The following is a 17,616-nucleotide window of genomic DNA, read 5'->3' on the forward strand; positions in this document are numbered from 1 at the left end:
ATATTGGCATAGGTGATGGGGAATATTGGTGTTGCAGTATTTGTTCTCTGATTTTCCTGTGATGATTCTTTGTGCTTGTTTTGAGATCTGAGCTGTCCCTAGGGACCTTTTTCACCATTGTAATGATGTATAACACGAGTGTTACGTGCTCATGTGGGTTCTGTAGCCCCCCTCTGCTCTCTATTCCTCAGGTGTCGCCGAGTACTCATAGCCCACCACTTTGATGAAGTGTGGGATTCTGCAAACTGCAATAGGATATGTGATAACTGCTGTAGAGAGAATGGTAGGTAATGGACAGAGAACATGGGAAAAGTTGATTTAAATAAATACCTGGTGTAGAAAAACTGTAAGCCAATTTTGTGAACTGTGCTTGTGTTACTGACTATTTTCAAGGTGCAGATTTTGTTAGGATTATCAGTTTTTGGTGGTCTATTGTTGCCAATTTCAGGGTATTTAGCAGAATACTCCCTGGTTTGGCCTTTTGCCTGAGGTTGGGCACTTTGATATTTTTCAGGCTCAACAGGGAAGCTGGGGCAAGGAGGAGATTGGCTTACCTGTTTTAAAAGGATTCTGGTGTGCGTCAGGTTTTGTTTCAGGGTTTGCTTGTGTGTGAAAGCTTTATTGAGGAGGAGCCCCTGCAAGCCAGAGTGTTCACATTTAGGCTCTGAGGAGGGACAGTTTGCATGTCCTCTCACAACTTATCTGGAAAAATCCCTGACAATTTCAGTGCTGCACACTCATGAGATGTTCCTGTGTCCGAACTGCACCTAACAGGTGTGCAGAGCACTCTTAATTCAATGTTTTGCTTTGGTACCCATCGGAACTCAGAAGATCAAAGCATCTGTTGTTGCACTTAAAAAGTGAGTGCTGTGACTTAAACATGGGAAACCCCATGGAAAGCAAGAACACTGAAAGGAGAACTGAGAGAAAGTTGGTCTTGGGCATCTCTAAAGGATGCACAAAATCACCTTAAATCTCATTGAGGACCACCTAAGTCCTAGGAATTCTTGTGGAAAATACCATCTCCTCATATCACATATCTGTTGCAAAAAGTATTTGGATAATACAGTGATCAACACTTGAAAAAAACTGAGGAACAATTCAAAGCTATTCTCATAACTAGACTTTATTGCCCTTATTACCCCTATTGGGTAGACAAACCAAAATTCAACTTTTTTTCATTATACAGTGTAATTTTATAATAAAAGTCTTTTGCAAAGTCTTGCAAGTAACAAAGTCTTGTTATCTCCTAATTAGAAATGGGGCTTACCTGAAATGTACGCTGGGATCAGAGGTTGTGAAGAGTAGGGAGCTGGCTTGTCCCCAACGCTTGCAGGAGCTGTGTGATTAAATACAGTTGAAATGGATCCTGTTTACTGTTTCTTCCTCTCCAGGGCCTTTTGAAACTTAAGCAAGCTCTTAAGAAACTTAGCAGTAGTATTTGTTTTTCAGTACTTAATCCTTAGTCAGCTGGGGTAATTCTGTGCCATGCTCTGATCATGGAGAAGGCTGATCATTATGTACTACATTGATGTGTTGTTGCTCAGAATTGTTATGGATGATGAAGCTAATTATTGTAATGTAATTACTGCTTTTTATGTCTGTATCATTTCATCCATAACTGTCTTGAGAGAAGAAATGTCTCACAGGCTTCACCTCCTCTGTGCTCTCTAATCTTTTCATAATAAAGGAGTCCAGTTCTAGAGTAACATACTAGCTACCTTGCAAATTTTATGCTTTGAAATAATTTCTGGTCTGTAACATCAAATATGAGTACAAATGTTTGTCAGATGTGAGTTTCAATAATGGAGAAAAATATGTGAGTATAAATATATCCTGATTTGACAGAAGAAAAGTTATTGCTTTTTTTTGAAGTTAGTTTAAAAGCAAAACAAAAAAAAAGCCTTGCTATTATACAGCACAAAAATATGTATTTACAGCTACATATAACTACAAAGAGCTTTCTATTTACATGTTCCTTTACTTTTACTTGCAGCATGTGAGAAGATGGATATAACAGGATACTGCAGGGATCTAATAAAAATCCTTGAGCAAGCTGACCGCATGAGTGAGAAACTCACCCCACTGAAATTAATCGATGCCTGGTCTGGGAAAGGTGTGTCCAAATTCAGGGTGGCTGAAGTTACTCCACCCAAGCACCCTCGAGAGGAGCTGGAGAGAATTGTTGCCCACTTACTGCTGCAGCAGTATCTGAAGTATGTAAGATAACTATTTTTTCTTGGTTTTGATTTTTTAACATTTAGTAGTAATTTTTCTTTGCTCTCTTGTTACTTTTGTATAACATTAATGGATACATTCTTTAGTCTTGTTTTTATTTCAGATACATTTAAAGTATCCTTGAAAATCCTTCAATATTGCTGTATTTCCATTTCAAAAGTTGGAGGAAGAGTTGAAATACTGTTTCTTGTTGCATCTTGTGCAATTTTAAAAAGCTGGTGTTCTTCTGTATTTTGACAGAATGTTTAAATCTGCAGCAGGATTCATTTTGGAGAAGTCTGCAGTTCGTACAGATGTTATTCACATTCCATGGATAAGGAAAGCAAATGGGGTTGCCCATATGATGTATTAAGTCAGGAAAGACTGGCTAATGTAGAAAGTGGTATTCAGAAATTTTAAGAAAGCATAGCGAAACTAACAACAGTGCTGCCTCTGTAAGCTGTGTGCTGAGTGTTATAAGTTCAAGAATATCTACAAACATCTAATCCCTTTGTCTTAATTTTTCTTTGCATGTCTCCACACAGTTTTTTTTAGATATTATTAAGAGGGCGAGCAGATTATTTATTACATCCTTCTGCCTCATTTTCTTTCATGTGTTTCAAGAGATTGACAAGTGTGTGTTTGAGTTTTTTTTGTATGTGTAAAGGTTCCACAAACTGAATTATGTTAGGTGTTGATCAGAGTAGCTCTAAGTCATCTGACTGGCTACTTGAATAAATAAAGCAGAATGAAGCTGCTATTTGGAACATGCATCAGAAGGGTTAATATCTACCTATCCTTACAGAAAGTTGAAGCAGGCATCCCTGGGAGTGTTCACAAAACATGTGGATATGGCCATTAAGGACATGGTTTAGTGGTGGTGCTGGGTTGATGCTTGGACTTGATAATCTTGAAGGTCTTTCCAAACCTTAATGATTCTATGATTTTTTTTTTTCCCCTGCATAGTCTGGCCTCTGCTCCAATCTTCTCTTGTAACAGTGATTTAATTCATGCAGGGAGGATTTCAGCTTCACAGCCTTTGCTACAATATCCTACCTGAAAGTGGGACCAAAAGCCTGGCTGCTGAAAAAGGAGGGACACATCATCACCATAGAAGGAATGATAAACAGCAGAAGTGTTTTCAAGGTATTTAGATCTGTTCTGATTTGCCATATAGATATCTTCTCCATTATAATTATTTACTATCTGCTGAAAACATGTAGTAAAGTAGTCAACCTCATAAATTTCTTCTCTCTTGTGTGGGAACACGGAAAAAGAAGGTAAACAATGTTAGAATTTTAATTGAACTCTTTATATCTTACAGGTCAAACCATCTCAATCTTCAAATTCAAAAGGAAGCAGAGAAAATGCCCAGACTGGATCAAAGACTGTCCAAGATTCAGTGATGAAGAAATCACAGGAACATAAACGGCCCAGCTGTAGTCCTAACTTAAAAGCAAAAAAGCCTAAGCCTCAGGCAGATGGAAATGACCAGCCACTAGTTATTGACTGAGTGTCACATACTACATTTAGGATCTAATAATGGTCGCAGCTGCATGGACAATGCAGTATGTAAGTTCAATTTGTGCTTTAGTAATGGTATTTTTATTTAATAAACACTGATCAGGGAACAAATATCTTTAAAAACTGTCAAATCTAGAAGGCTAGTAGTGAAGGAAAAAGTGGTTTGTATCAAAATAATTGGTGCACATCTTAGGATACAGCAATGATTACAAAACCTATATAATGACCATGTTGCCTTTTTGACTCTTTTGGAAGTGTAATATATAGTAACACTGTGGCAGGTTCTTGCAGTCTGGAAAGGACTGCCAGAGATGCAGAAATTTCCAGACTTCCTTCCAGTGGGAGTCTCCATCCACCACTCCCATGAGAGTCCTCTTGAAGTTTCCCTCCTTTGCAGCACAGGACTTGGTGGTCCTGAGCTCTTCATGAAGACCCTGTCACCTCCTGTTCCTTCTGCCTGCTGTGCAGGTGACTCTTCTCTTCACCAGTGACTCCACTGCAGCCAGGGCACAGCTTCTCCAGGGCAGCTGCTGTCACCAGCCCCAAGGAGTGACATCACACATCCTTCCTCTCGAGTTCTGACTGGGTCACTGCTGCTTTGGCAGAGCTAGTTGTTCAGCCCACGTGGGCATTGCCATCTCTGCAGTTCTGAATAGGGACATGTGTCCCTACACCCACTGTGGCACATTTGAGTGAATATTGTATGTGAGTGAAATATTATGTATTTTTATCCCTGAAATATGTCTGTTGCTCTTAAAATTTGACTTCTTTACATTGTTATTCAAAGAGAAAGTTATGACTTCTGTGCTTTACAGAAGTACCTAAATTTAAGTTTACAAACAAGACAACCTGCCAGCCTTGGAAAGACTCAACAGCTACTGCTGCCTGCTAGCATTCTCAGGCACATATGCTGAGTGCTAGATACAATTTTATTTTCTACTTTTAACATTTTAGCAGCCAAAGATCAAAAAGGTAAGTTCAGTTTCACTAATAAACGCAAGTTCTGGGTGGTTGCATTATGGGTCTTCTCCCTTACACTCACATGTATAAGAATTATATCATTATATAATTATAATATCATTAAGAACATGCTCATCTCTATTTTTTGATAAATTAAATAATATGACAGTAACTAAAGCCTAGTCTTTCACCCATTCTTTAGCTGAGACTTTTGCCAAAAATTGAATTAATTTTGTTAAAAACAGTCATTCTCATTAAAAAAAAAAAAGGTGATTGGTCTGGGGAGAAAGATAAAAAAAAAACACCTGAGTAAGGCCATATATTTGCAACTCACATTCCAGGTAGCAAGAGCTCTGAGCATCCTGTGCCCTAAAACTGTTCTCTGTTCATCTGAGCCAGCTCAACAGAGATTGCACCACTACCTGGTACGTGTGGCAGTACCCAGTCAGTATTTTGGCAAGATAAACCCAAAATCTTAATAGAGGATTGCATTTATCCCTCATTTCTGGTAATCCTGAGAAAATAGTTTTCTAAGATGTATGACTTGCTATCAAAGCTTCATACAAAAGGGGAATGGGGTATTGTTCAATCAAAATAATCTTCTATATCAATATCTGGATTTAGGAGATCTTCACCATACATGGAAAGATCCATTTGATTTAAAATTAAATTTTCAAAGGTTTCTTCCAAGTCTGTTTCACCAATCAGCACAGCTCCCATCATTCGGCCATTCTGCATCACTGCTTTCACATACTCGTGTCCCTTGGTACATCTTAGCATCAGCTCATGGTCTGAGCCCAAGCCCTGAGCGTTGTACTTTCCCAAAACCACCACCTAGCAGAAGGAAAAGGAAAAAGCTCTCATAAGAACATTGCAGTGGCTTTTAGCATTTCTGCTGCTAATACTTCTCAGCCTCAAAAGTGATGCAAACATGGAAATATTTGTCCCTAGGTCGCTCCCCCCACCACTGGCTTGCAAACACACAATGGACTCAAAAATCTTCCCCTTGAAATATCATACCCATAGTATGAATGGAGGAAATATAACCTAGAGTTAACTACTATATAAAGAAACCTGTTTTCTCAGTATTAAAGCATTTGCCCAGTGTCAGCAATTAGTATGTGTTACTCAGTGGTACTGTACTGACCTTGTAATTGAAAAATTTTGTAATGTGAGCAAATAGTTCAAAGCTGAAATCCATATCAATAGATTCTCCTAAAGCATCTGCTGCCATGCACTTTGCTGCATACCATCCCATCTGCCGAGCTTGGGTCCAGAGCCTCATCTGAAAGAGAAAATTGGGAAGATTTAAATCACAAGACTGTCACTGTGCCATGACCACACTCACTGCAGTGAGTACTCACTGCATACTTTGTGTTTTTAATACTCAGAAGGGCTGGCCAGCTCCGTTTCCCACCACCTCCATAAAACACAGTCATCAACCACCCAGGATTATCCATTTCCTTAACCTTTCACTCCCTGGTGTGTGCACTGGTGTGTAATTCCCTGTGGATCACACATGTGTGAGGATGTACCTGGTGCCACACGGGGCTTGGCTCCCACGCTGCCGTGCAGATATCTCCAGCTGCATACACATCTGGCAGCGATGTGTGCATGTGCTCGTCTACCTTCAGTCCTCCATCTTCAGCCACAGCAAACTGAGGGGTTTGCACACATCAGCAATGAAACAAGTCTCAAGTCATTCAACTTTCTCCACCTTAAGCAAACAGCTGTTACTTTATTATTTACCTTGAGTGGCAAGACCTCCATGGAAGGTACAAAGCATTGCTGTTACAAAAATTTCTAAAGTACAGCACAGGTTTTTAAAGGATTATTACTGATACCTAGGCAGGGAAGTCAAATTCCAAATCACACTGTGTGTTACAGGGATACTGAGTCTTAAGAGATGACTTCATATTTTTTGCCAAGGCAAGAAAATACCATTGCAAAATCTTAGTTCCTGATCTAAGCTTGTAGCATAGGCCTGGAAATATCTCATGGTTCAACATCAGATCTATGTTTTCAGCATTTTCTTCTTTAAACAGAGCACAGCCTTTTACTTCCTAATCAGATAGCACCACTTAAACTCAAAACACCCCAATGTCCTGGTTTTGTCTGGGATCATTTTTTGTAAGTTGTTTGTATGGGGCTATTTGTTGGATTTGTGATGAAAACAGTGTTAATAACCCAGGGGTGTTTTAGTTGTTGCTGAGCAGACACTGAACACAGAAACAAAATGATCTCAAAATTCACATGGCAGTTATGAACGCCAGAATCACTATCCACATTTGGGTGCTGACTCAGGGTGACTTCCCTCAATGAACACAAGCACCTTGACAGCCCAGTATCCAGGATGAAAAGTATTGGAAATAGTTACTTCCTTTCCAGGAGCAAATATCAAGATTACTAGGGTAAGAATATAGTACAGAACTAACATGGAAATTATTCTACATTTTTGCCACATTAGCCAACTACACAGATGTTTTTCTCTCTTTGTATAGGCTTAATACTGCATATATACTGTATATATACACATGGGGAACAACACAATAAACCAAGACCACAAATCAAATATGTATTGTATCATGTTGGATATTTCAATATCAACATAACCTGCCTTATTTTGAGATGGTGCATAGTATTTAAACCTTTAGCAATCCATGTTCCATGTCATAACAGAAGCATAAACCAGCTGAAAAAGTTACTTTCACCTAACTTGAAAAGCTCCAAAATAAAAATCAGTATACTTACATTATTGCCATCAAGAAATGGTTCAACATTTGGCACAACTCCAGTTGCACTGACAATAAAATTGCATCCATAAATTTTTCCATTAGTTAATTCCACATATACAGGCCACAGCACTGAAAAAAGGGAGAAATTTGCCCCAAGAATGTAACCAATATAAGTTATTTTATTAGTTACATCTTATGATAAGATATGAAAGAAAAAACTTTTGAGGTAACTGAATAAGTAAAAAAAGATTAAAATTCAAAATGGAAAAAATTAGCAGAGATTACCTCTAACTTTTCTTACCATCGCTCAGAACTAGAGAAAAAAGTGATTTCGGATCTCAGCTCCAACTCCTACCAACAACTTTCTTCAGAATTTTCCTAAATTAAAGCCCTCATTTGTAGGGGAGTAAATACTATATCCTGTGGGATGTTCTCTCAAGTATGCAACTGCCAAATATTCTTTTATGCAGAAACTTACAGAGGCACAGAAGTACCTCAAAAGCAAAAAGAACGGCCCAGATTTGACTTACGCCGAAAGTAACTGATTACTAAAGTAATCTTTTAAATATTAATTTTAATTAAGTGGAAATTATAGGCATAATTATTCATAAAGAAAGGGGATATTTTTCTCTACTTTAAAGATTTACTTCAGTTTTGATGCAAAATGTTGGTGGGGTTTTTTTCTCCTGTTTTAACTTCACTATTAAAAGTATTAATTTAATGGATTGTTTTAAGGATGGAATATTCTGCATACAGGATTTTGGTGACTTTGTGGAAAAAAGGGTCTGACCCATAAGATTTTGTAATTTAATTGTAGCCCATAAATTTGATTACTGTAAACTGCTAGACCTCAATTTATAGAGAAAAAAGATTTATTTTTCTAATCTGTATTTGCTTTAAAACAGCAAACAAGATCAAACATGCTCTAGCACAGATTTATCTTCGGTGTCTTATCAGCACTGGCACTCACCCTCATCTGCTTCTACATTTTTCTCTCCTTTAGGAAAAGTCAAGGAAGTCCGCTGCAGTTGGATAAATTCTTGCTGTAAGTATATTTTCTTTACTTCACACTGTGTTTCAATATGTACTTTATGAGAAAACTAAAGAAAAATTGAAATTATAAACATAATGATTAGTGATTAAATATTGATAATAGCAACGATATATTCACCTAAATTGCTATTACTAAACTGGAAAACCCCCACCATATATCCCAGCCCAATACCTGGATTTCCAAATTTTCCTCTTTTTGGCACAGATCTAACCATAGCCAATGGCAATTTATCTGCTTTTTCAGCAGGTATCTCATGTTCCTTGAAAGTTCGTAACAATTAGATTTTTCTGGCATGCCAGAAAACATATTCAGATTACCCTAAGCTTACAGGAAGAGAGTTCAAACCTTATTAGAACAGAATAAAGTAAACTCCTATTTTCTGTCTTTCAGGATTGCAAATCCTTTGTTTTTTCTATCATTAATTAAATTTTGATAACAATAATAAATTTATGTGCTAAACACTGCAAAAAGAAAAAATATTCTCTACCATCAACCCACATTTCAACCATATTCTGAGCTCAAGGCAGAAGTTGTAAAGTTACCTATTCCTCTAAACTGTTTTATGAATTTGTGCCTTGTTTTATTCTCTACTACACAAATACAGTTCCACAGCCTTCAACAGCCAAACCACCACTGATTAAGATGCTAAATTTCCTAAACATCCTTTAGCTGGTCTATGAATGACCACCCTTGATAGGTCATTTTTAAAATGCAAAACACATGCAAACAGCTAACAGCTAAGGAATTCATAAATTTACAAAAAAAATTAAATGTGAGGATTTTTGCTTTATTGCAGAGATGGAACTTTTCACAGTGCTCATGCCCACAACACTCAGATAAATATGACAGCAAGGTTATAGCCATACCTCCTTAGTCCCTTTAAGGTGTAAGCCCTCATGCCAGTCGGGGCCTAAGGCACTGCCCAGCTTGTCAGATGTTCCTGTAACTCTTCCTTTTTCCTCACTTCCTGAAGGAAAGAGATGGAGTATATCAGATTTAGTGTGCATACTGCCTTGTCCTCAGAATTCAGAACAAGGATTCTCAATAAATAGAAAAATACCAACTGGGGGCCAAAGGGAAAGAGGAAGTGTAATAGTCTTATTCTTCCTGCCTGATGTCTAGAACCATGCTCTTTTTGTTATGATTTTGGTCATACATATGTTTGTGTGATGTTTGCTCATGCAGTCCTAGTTAATTGTTGTTTCTGAAACAGTTTCACTCCACCTGTAATAACGTTCTATAATGTTCTGTGCAGTTTCATCTGCTCCACCAATATCTTTCTACGTGACAGCTCCTTCCTATATAATGGTGAGATAGCTCACATCAAAACATTACAGAAAACAGAACAAATTCTTCAGCAGAAAGAATACAGGGAATTAATATAAGTTTGGCACAAAGGTAAGCACTTTTTTACAGTTTGCAAGAAACTGTATTATATTCTGTCTACATAAATTCGGATGGGTTTTAAGTTGCTTTTTTACTGTCAGGTTATGAAGAAAGAAATATCATTAATGATAACTGTAAGCCTTATTCCAAGCTGCTCAACTGACCAATTTTAAGACTATCATTAAAATGAAATGATGCTGCTGCAGTGTCAGGAAACTAAACCCCATACCTTCCAGTGTGTACTTGGTTCTTTTACACTCAATTGGAGTCTCTCTGCTTTCAGCAGTGAGCTTCGGAAGGAGAAATTCAGCTGCTCCTGCATCAAAGAAAGTGTTCCCAATGGCTTTGTCTTTGATTGCCCAGATTACTTCACAGCCTTGAATTTCATACCTATGGACATTACAAGGGATAAAGTGACAGACTGCCTGAAAAGGATCTATTAGCAACACAAGCAAAAGTGTGTCAAGTTTCCTTCTAGAGCCAGAACTAGGGGATCCAAGACTTTCCAACCTATCAAATCCACTTCTAGATATTTACATAAGGAACCCATTAAAAAATATCTCTTCAAGTTGACAAGTCATACTTTCTCACCAACACAACCTCAACTGAACAGGGCTAGGGGGTGGGAGAGCAGATAAAACTTATAATACTAATAATTAGTATTTCCTGCTCCCCATAAAGAAAAATAAGTGCATTTCTGCCAGACTCCCACTATTAAAAACATATTAAAAACAATTTGCACTATGTGGAACATGCACTTTATATTCTTCATATCTATGTGTCAAAGCTTCTTCTGGAGCTTTCGTAATTTTATGCATCAGTAAGATAACTATGTTGCAAAAACAAACAAACAAACAAACAACTTCTAATCAGTTTTGCTACTAAATGCTCTAAGAGATGCAATTTTATAAGCCAACTTTCTCCCAAACTCATGTACACTAGATTTAGCATTGCATTGTTAAAGATTTTATTTGATTAGGGCTTTTTTGTTCACTTACACTAATTCAAGGGCAATCCCACCATTTCCTACCACCACTATTCTCTCAGCCTGAGCCAAATTCTTCTGAAAAGCCTGAATATAGAAAGGAAAAATGTCATTTAGAGGATGTTCCCTCACACTGATCAACTATATCCTTTTCAGTATCTTAGTCTTGATTTTCTCAGACTATTGATGCACACATAGCTAGGCTGAGACCTGCAACAGAAGCTTTTGTAACAATTTCAGTGTCACTTCAGATTATTTGAAAATATAACTCTTTTTTTTATCCTCAAGGTCCAGCTTCATTTGATGAATGGCAGTTACATGTCATGGAGAAGCAGTGCTCACCCTGCCTCCTCTAATTCTGATTTACAGCAGTAAAACTTCACCTTTGCCTTCCAAGCTTAGTTTTTAGTCCATTAAGTCATTTCTCAGGTGAAAACTTTCCCATATCTTTGACTATATCTAACTCTTTTCTGTACAAAAAGGAGAAGCTACAGTAGAACTAAAAGAGAACAAAAAATAATTCCTTCAGTAGCTTTCCACTGTACGAAGCTGCCCTTTGCACCAGGTATCACACACACGCCTTCCTGGGGAAATTTCTACTGGTGCCTACTTCCTGTTTATATTTTCCAATTGGATTCTGCCTGGAGGGTGAAAAAATATTGTTTATTCCATATTATCATGTTAGAAATAATGTATATAAGCTATCTATAAACTTAATAAATATAGTGGCTAACTAATTTAGTGGCATTATAAGACGCTTTTTCTGCTAGTGAAAATGTTCCTATTTAAGAATATATCATAACAAACATTATTTTCTGTTTCTCCATTTCACTCCACAATAATTCTCTTATTTTGCACCACATGTAGGAATATATTACACATTTTTAAGTCCAAAACACATTTACCTGTGCACTGTCAGTATCCCGGATTCCTAATACATACGGGTTCCCTTCAGCAATTAATTTTGGTTTGGCTCCAGCACACAGGCAAAGTTTTTCATATATATATTCTTTCCCATCTTCAGTGTAAATTTTCTGTTAACAATAAAGAGGAAAGAAAAACCAATTCATCTAAGAGAATTCAGCTAAATCAAGACATCTAAGACAACATCAGCTTTCTCCTTCCTTAATGTCACAGTAATTTGCAGATATTAAAAGGATTAAGGGGCTTCTCAAGGAACAAGCCTTCATACTCTCACTGAATGTGTGCTATTTATTCCCATCACACTCACCACAAATATGTGACCAATAAAATGGGAAGTGTACACAGTGCACTCGAAGCAAGATCAAGTTTACCACTTGTTGGCACTGGCTGTGCCAAAGGAGTTCTGTATTTTCTACGTGCCAAATGTCCCTCAAGCCCCAGGAACAGAACTATGCACTATTATAAATTATTAATTGAGAATCTCATTAAAAACATTTCAACAGCAGTAGCTCTGAGTTAACCAGGCACAGGATATAAGACTGAAAATCTGTTCTTTGCTGAAGAAAAAATAGAGGCACTAAACAAGCTATGTCATTCTGAGAAAGAAGATCTTAAATTTTAAGATTATTTGTTGTTCTACAAACTAGAAGCTACATAATGGTTTTGGTTACTAAAATGGTTTTGGGCAAAAGATCCTCCAAATCCACATACATTAATTATTTGTGTCCACCAAGACCTACATGAAAACACTGTCCCAGTAATGATATAAGAAAACCATTGGATACAGAATGTTAGCAGAATCTACCTGAAATTACATCTCCAAAACTTAAAAGTGAGCAAAACCAGTTTTGGCTGTCAATGTGAGTTTCTGATACATGCTGAAGTGAAAAATTAACATGTTGACTCAGAGCTAACAAGGGTGTGTACCTGCTGTCCATTGCTCATATTTGCAATATATTTCCTGCTAAACAGAAGGGTTGGTTCTTTCAAGATTTATTTTGTCCTTTGTATATATTTCTACTTGAAAAAGTGTTAAGCAGCAAGTAAAATTAGAATTAGGAAGTATTTTCTTGTAATTTTAGTAACTTATCAATTCAATAACCAAAATGTTCTTGAACAAAATTTCTCACGCAAAACATTCATCTAATAAATTATTTTTATATACATAACTTGAAAAACCAAATTAAAAAAAATCAAACCTTAGCTTACATGTTCATCACTTTTCAACTGTTTTACTGCAGACTGTATAACTCTAATATTGGGATATCTTTTTTCTAATAGGGAACTTGGTTGCTCTTCGACATCAAATTCCTCAAGTGTTTTGGAGACCTGTAGGAGAAAGAGAGGTATTTAAAAATATGGATCATTTATCCATCTCTTTTTCTAAAGTTTTTGACAGAAGGTGCTGTGCTCATTTCCAGTTAAAAAGTCACAACATAAAGCCCATATTGTCTGAAAATGTGTTATCACGTAACTGCTAAAAGTTTCTTTTTTCAATACAGAATTTTTTCATGCCTCTTCCTGGTTAAAGTTTCAAAGTACTACACTTTAATCCTAAAGATAGAGATTAACTAAAAATTGAGAACCCTGACAGTTGCTCTAACTGCTACAATGTTTTATTCCATAAAGAAGTCTATTATCAGAGTTGTTAACACTGCTTTTTAATTTATGTGATGTAGTGTTAATATCCTGTTTTTCTCTTTTTTGTAAATTTGATAAAATAACTCATCTAGACCCACTATCTGATATTTCAGAGACCTTGGGGGAAATGGACAACATCAAACAGAAAACAAAAACAAACAAAAAAAAAAAACCCCAAAGAGGGAAACCAGAATTTGAAAAACATTCAAATAAGTGATGACAATTTTGTGGTTTTTCCAAAAGAGAGTGGCTGCATGAAAACCTCCAGGCCTGCTACTTTATTGAATATTCATAGATTGGAACACAGCTAGGAAGCAGAAGCCACACCATGTTTGCAATTTAGAGAGGAATTAGGATGCTCATGTCCAAAGCTTAGATGCTGCTGCCTTCCAATAATACTCAGCTATTCCCTTATTCTTCAGATATGTAAATTTCTGCTGATGTGAATTACAGACTTTACATCTCTGCACTGTGCAAATGTCTTTACTGGACACTCATGGCATTGTTGTCAGCACTTTCAGAAAGCATTCTTAATTGGGTGTTACTCCAACAGTCTCACAGAGGGCTCTGAGACTCAGCTTAATGACTCTACTAGCCACAAGTCTGAATTCATGCATGGATTTGATTTTCTTGTTCAAACCAGCAGGAAAGATGTCACTGAATCAGCAGCTTCTGGAGAAGATAAAGCTCAAAGCAATTCCCCAGAAGGCTATCCCTTCTTTTGCTACTTGTCAGAAGGCTGTTTCTGCCCCAAATTCAAACATGAGCAAGACTGTGATACCATTTCAGTGCTTAAAAGAGGTCACTCACTAATAAAGCAGTGAAATAAAGCTTCAGTAACTCTGTCTGAACACACTTCAACCATGTAAGTACCTGGTTTAACCTTTTCTTGAATGGTGTGAATATGTTCACCAATTACTAACCATTATAAAATAGCTCATCAGTCTTACTAACACCACTATAAAATAGCTCATCAATCCTTCTAACACCACTGCAATCACACTAGTATGAAACCAAGCTCAAAGTCATTAACATTTTCACCATTGGGTTCTAAATTATCTGCACATGTAAACTTTGAACATGTCCTACTGTAAGAAAAATTAACTCTTCTCTTACCTGCTTGAAATTAGTTACAGCTTTTATAACTGGGGAAGCTGTCATTAAAAAAATGTCTTCTGATGGGAATTCTGCAGCCAGCTTTGAAAGAAACAGCAACCATGATGAGAGTCATCATCAGACTTTAACACAATAAAACTACTGGTGAAAAGCAGTATGTCTTAATATGTTACTTTGATTTTTGTAGAATCTTACTGAATAAACACTACTGCAGGATAACAGAAGGATAAGGACTGAAGAGAATTTGGAAACACAACATTTATTTCAATCACACATATATATATATATATATATATAGATATATATATATATATATACACCTTCAAGAACAGGAGCCATAGTGTAAAGGACTATTGTCACAATATTCCAAAAGCCATCTGTTGTGATTTCTGGAGACACCCAGTTGGTGGATACACATTTCTTTACTGCACAGCAGTGACAAAGTGTTTACAGGTTTCATTTTTACAGAGGAAATGCTGAATTCTCCTGGATATTTTATACCCTATTTAGTAAACTGATCATCTTCAGGGTGCTATTAAGCAATGCAAGACTTATAAAGCCCAAGCCAAAGGAAAGAACTCCTATTTTTAATGTGCATTTCTCAGCAAAGTGACAGGACAAGTGATGCTGTTGGGTGGAAGGGATGCCAACCAGAGGGCCCTGACATCACCAGAGAACACATGTATCCAAAACAGAGTCTACATGCTGCTCTGCAGCCCTAACAGATAAAATATTCCTCATCAAACTAATACTCACATAATTTCATTCTACAGCTACAAAATTACATCCAGTTACCGTTACTTTAAAACCATCAAAAATCGAGAAACAGATTAATTTATTTTTAGAGCTTGGGCTCACAAGAGAGCTGGATGAGGTATACAGCTCTAAAACACGGAGCCTATACAAACTGAGCAATAATAATAATAAGGAGGACATCACAGCAGCCTTGAGCTCGGCGGCAGCACAGTCCTTTATGGAATAATTCCTGCAAGATCCTGAAGTCACTGCCCTCTGCACCAGGGCACAGAGTACCAGCTTTCTGCAGTTACGAAGTTGCAACTCTGCTTTTGTGAAGCGTTGGTAAACTGCTTCAAAATAACCTTATCGAGTTTGAACCTCTTGAAACGTAATTTCTACACAGACAAATATCGTTATATCACAACCTGGGGCTGCGTTTGGTTCGTGTTTTCTCAAGTGAGACAAAATATTTTTAAGAAATGGGGATTAAGGGTGGTTTAGGACAGGGTACGGAACTACTGTACACATGCGAATATTTATGCAATTGCTGTGTAGATCTGTTTCTATGGCCGTGCACAAGCTGGCCCTGAAGGGCTTTATGTCTCTAAGTAAGCGCGGGCAGCGGGCCGGTGCCACCAGCTCGGAGCCGCTCCGGCAGCCGCACAGAGCCGAGGGCTGGGGGAACCTCCCGGCTCCCTGGGGACAATTCCCGGCTGGCGCCGAGTGCGGGGGAAGGGGGAGAGCCCCGTTACCTTCTCGGCGCAGGTGACCCCCGCGATTCCGCCGCCCACCACGGCGAAGCGGCTCCGCACGGCACCGCCCGCCGCCGCCATCGCCCCGCCGCAGCCCAGCGGCGGCTCCGCCTACGGCGGGCGGCAGCGCCCAAACCTTCTCGGCTCCCGCGGGGCGGCGCTGGGCGGGAGTTATCCGGCACGCACCCGCCCCGAAACGGCTTTTCCCCGCCCATGTGGTATTTTGGTATTCCATCTCTGCACAAAACACGGAGATCAGACTCCGTCTCGTGCACCCATTCCGGGATCGAGCCGCAATCCAGTCCCAGGTTCCCCCATTCCGGTGAAATCTGGTCCAGGTTTTTCCCTATTCCGTATTCTGGGGAAAGCCAGTCCGGGTTTTCCCTGATGCCGTACGCCGGGTCCGATCCTGGCAGTCTTTATAGCAGTGACTAATATTTCTATTTTTCTTCGTACTTTTCCATATGAGCCAACTTCATACTTCATAAGAAATCAGCAAGGCCTGCTCATCTTATTGAGTGAGACTCAGAGTGGGGTTTAGTGAAATTCCTGTGTAAATCAATGTCCGGGCAGTCCCAGTTGTGGTCAGTGAGGATGAGGAGGATTGAGGCAGCCCCAGGTGTGGTCAGTGAGGATGAGGAGGATTGAAGCAGTCCCAGGTGTGGTCAGTGAGGATGAGGAGAATTGAAGCAGTCCCAGGTGTGGTCAGTGAGGATGAGGAAGGTCCTGCTAAGGGCTGATTTCAGGAGAGATTCAGTACCTGCTGAACTGGGTGATCTCTGGGGATCTCTCATAGAACAATAATGACAGGATTTTCAGGGGCAGGGGAAATGCCTGGATGCTCCCAAAGCATTGCTCAGGATGTGTGAAGGGACAAACCCTAAGCCTTACAAGTGCCCTCTGTCCCATCCCAGAAAAAAAGAGGTGTTTGAAGGGAAAACCTCTTTTTCCATTATTGTCATTGTTTAAATTGGAAAGGATTCCCCTTTGCCATGATTTTAAGCGTAACAATTGAAGGAAAATTTGTCTTTTCCATGATTTAGGGGTATCAGTTGATGGGGAATTTTTATTTTCTAGTTTAAAGGGAAGAACAAAACCTTTTTTTTTTCGCCATGTCTCAGCACGACTACTAGAGAAAAAGACTGTGTGTTGTGCAAGCTTTAGGTACACTGCTCGGTTTTTTTATCGTGGTAAGGGCAGCATTGCCAAAGGGGCGCAGTAGCGGTAGTGCCCACAAGGGGGCAGCACTGCCGGGGAAAGGGTGCCTGCAGTACCGTGTTTGTCCATTGGGGGTCACCATGCCAAGAGAGATGGGTGCCTGCAATACCGAGTCTGTACACTAGGGGGCAGCCGTTGTGGACACAGCCCGGTCCTGCATTTGCCCGCCTATGCCCTCTTGTGCTCCAGTTTGCTTTAGTGTTCTTGTGTAAGGCCGAGTGTGCATGGACCTGTGTGTGTCCGATTATGTGCGAGAGTGGCTGCGTGTGGCCGTGTGTGCCCAAGTGTGCCCGAGTGTTCCCTAATATTTGTGAGTGGTGTCGAGTGTGCCCAAATGTGCACGAGTTTGCCTGAGATGGCCTGAGT

General features: G+C 38.9%; 2 protein-coding genes across 11 annotated transcripts in view; one reads left to right on the top strand and one right to left on the bottom strand.

Annotated features, from left to right (window-relative positions):
- RECQL (RecQ like helicase) overlaps nt 1-14,696 on the top strand; it is a 28,165-nt gene extending 13,469 nt beyond the window's left edge. For 5 of the 10 annotated variants that reach the window (XM_033057279.1, XM_033057275.1, XM_033057276.1 and 2 more), the window contains exons 13-16: nt 192-283; nt 1,997-2,216; nt 3,234-3,363; nt 3,542-3,967. In XM_033057279.1, the coding sequence (XP_032913170.1) occupies nt 192-283; nt 1,997-2,216; nt 3,234-3,363; nt 3,542-3,730 (631 nt within the window). In that variant the 3' untranslated portion in view covers nt 3,731-3,967. Of the gene's footprint in view, nt 1-191; nt 284-1,996; nt 2,217-3,233; nt 3,364-3,541; nt 3,968-4,556; nt 4,866-8,439; nt 8,482-9,745; nt 9,889-13,066; nt 13,132-14,069 lie in introns of those variants that run through there. The other 5 variants (XR_004417643.1, XR_004417642.1, XR_004417644.1 and 2 more) reach the window with 5 other exon arrangements.
- PYROXD1 (pyridine nucleotide-disulphide oxidoreductase domain 1) lies at nt 5,024-16,129 on the bottom strand. The gene is made up of 12 exons (XM_033057281.2): nt 16,033-16,129; nt 14,543-14,623; nt 12,995-13,114; nt 11,767-11,895; nt 10,875-10,948; nt 10,106-10,266; nt 9,357-9,457; nt 8,407-8,536; nt 7,453-7,565; nt 6,237-6,359; nt 5,849-5,986; nt 5,024-5,535 (listed from the first exon to the last, which is right to left on the bottom strand). The coding sequence occupies exons 1-12, from the start codon at nt 16,111-16,113 to the stop codon at nt 5,287-5,289; spliced, it is 1,500 nt and encodes a 499-aa protein (XP_032913172.1). The 5' UTR covers nt 16,114-16,129; the 3' UTR covers nt 5,024-5,286.
- Nucleotides 16,130-17,616: the final 1,487 nt, after the last annotated feature.

The sequence above is a fragment of the Catharus ustulatus genome, chromosome 4 (assembly GCF_009819885.2).
Source record: "Catharus ustulatus isolate bCatUst1 chromosome 4, bCatUst1.pri.v2, whole genome shotgun sequence".
In the NCBI taxonomy this organism is placed as follows: Eukaryota; Metazoa; Chordata; class Aves; order Passeriformes; family Turdidae; genus Catharus; species Catharus ustulatus.

What these genes read in the sequence shown, in the direction of transcription:
- PYROXD1 (XM_033057281.2), bottom strand. Translation starts at nt 16,113, where the DNA reads ATGGCGGCGGCGGGCGGTGCCGTGCGGAGCCGCTTCGCCGTGGTGGGC. An exon ending in CTGTAACTAATTTCAAGCAG is followed by an intron (nt 13,115 to 14,542) that starts GTAAGAGAAGAG and finishes TTTCTCCTACAG; the next exon opens with GTCTCCAAAACACTTGAGGA. An exon ending in AGTTGAAAAGTGATGAACAT is followed by an intron (nt 11,896 to 12,994) that starts GTAAGCTAAGGT and finishes TATTGTTAACAG; the next exon opens with AAAATTTACACTGAAGATGG.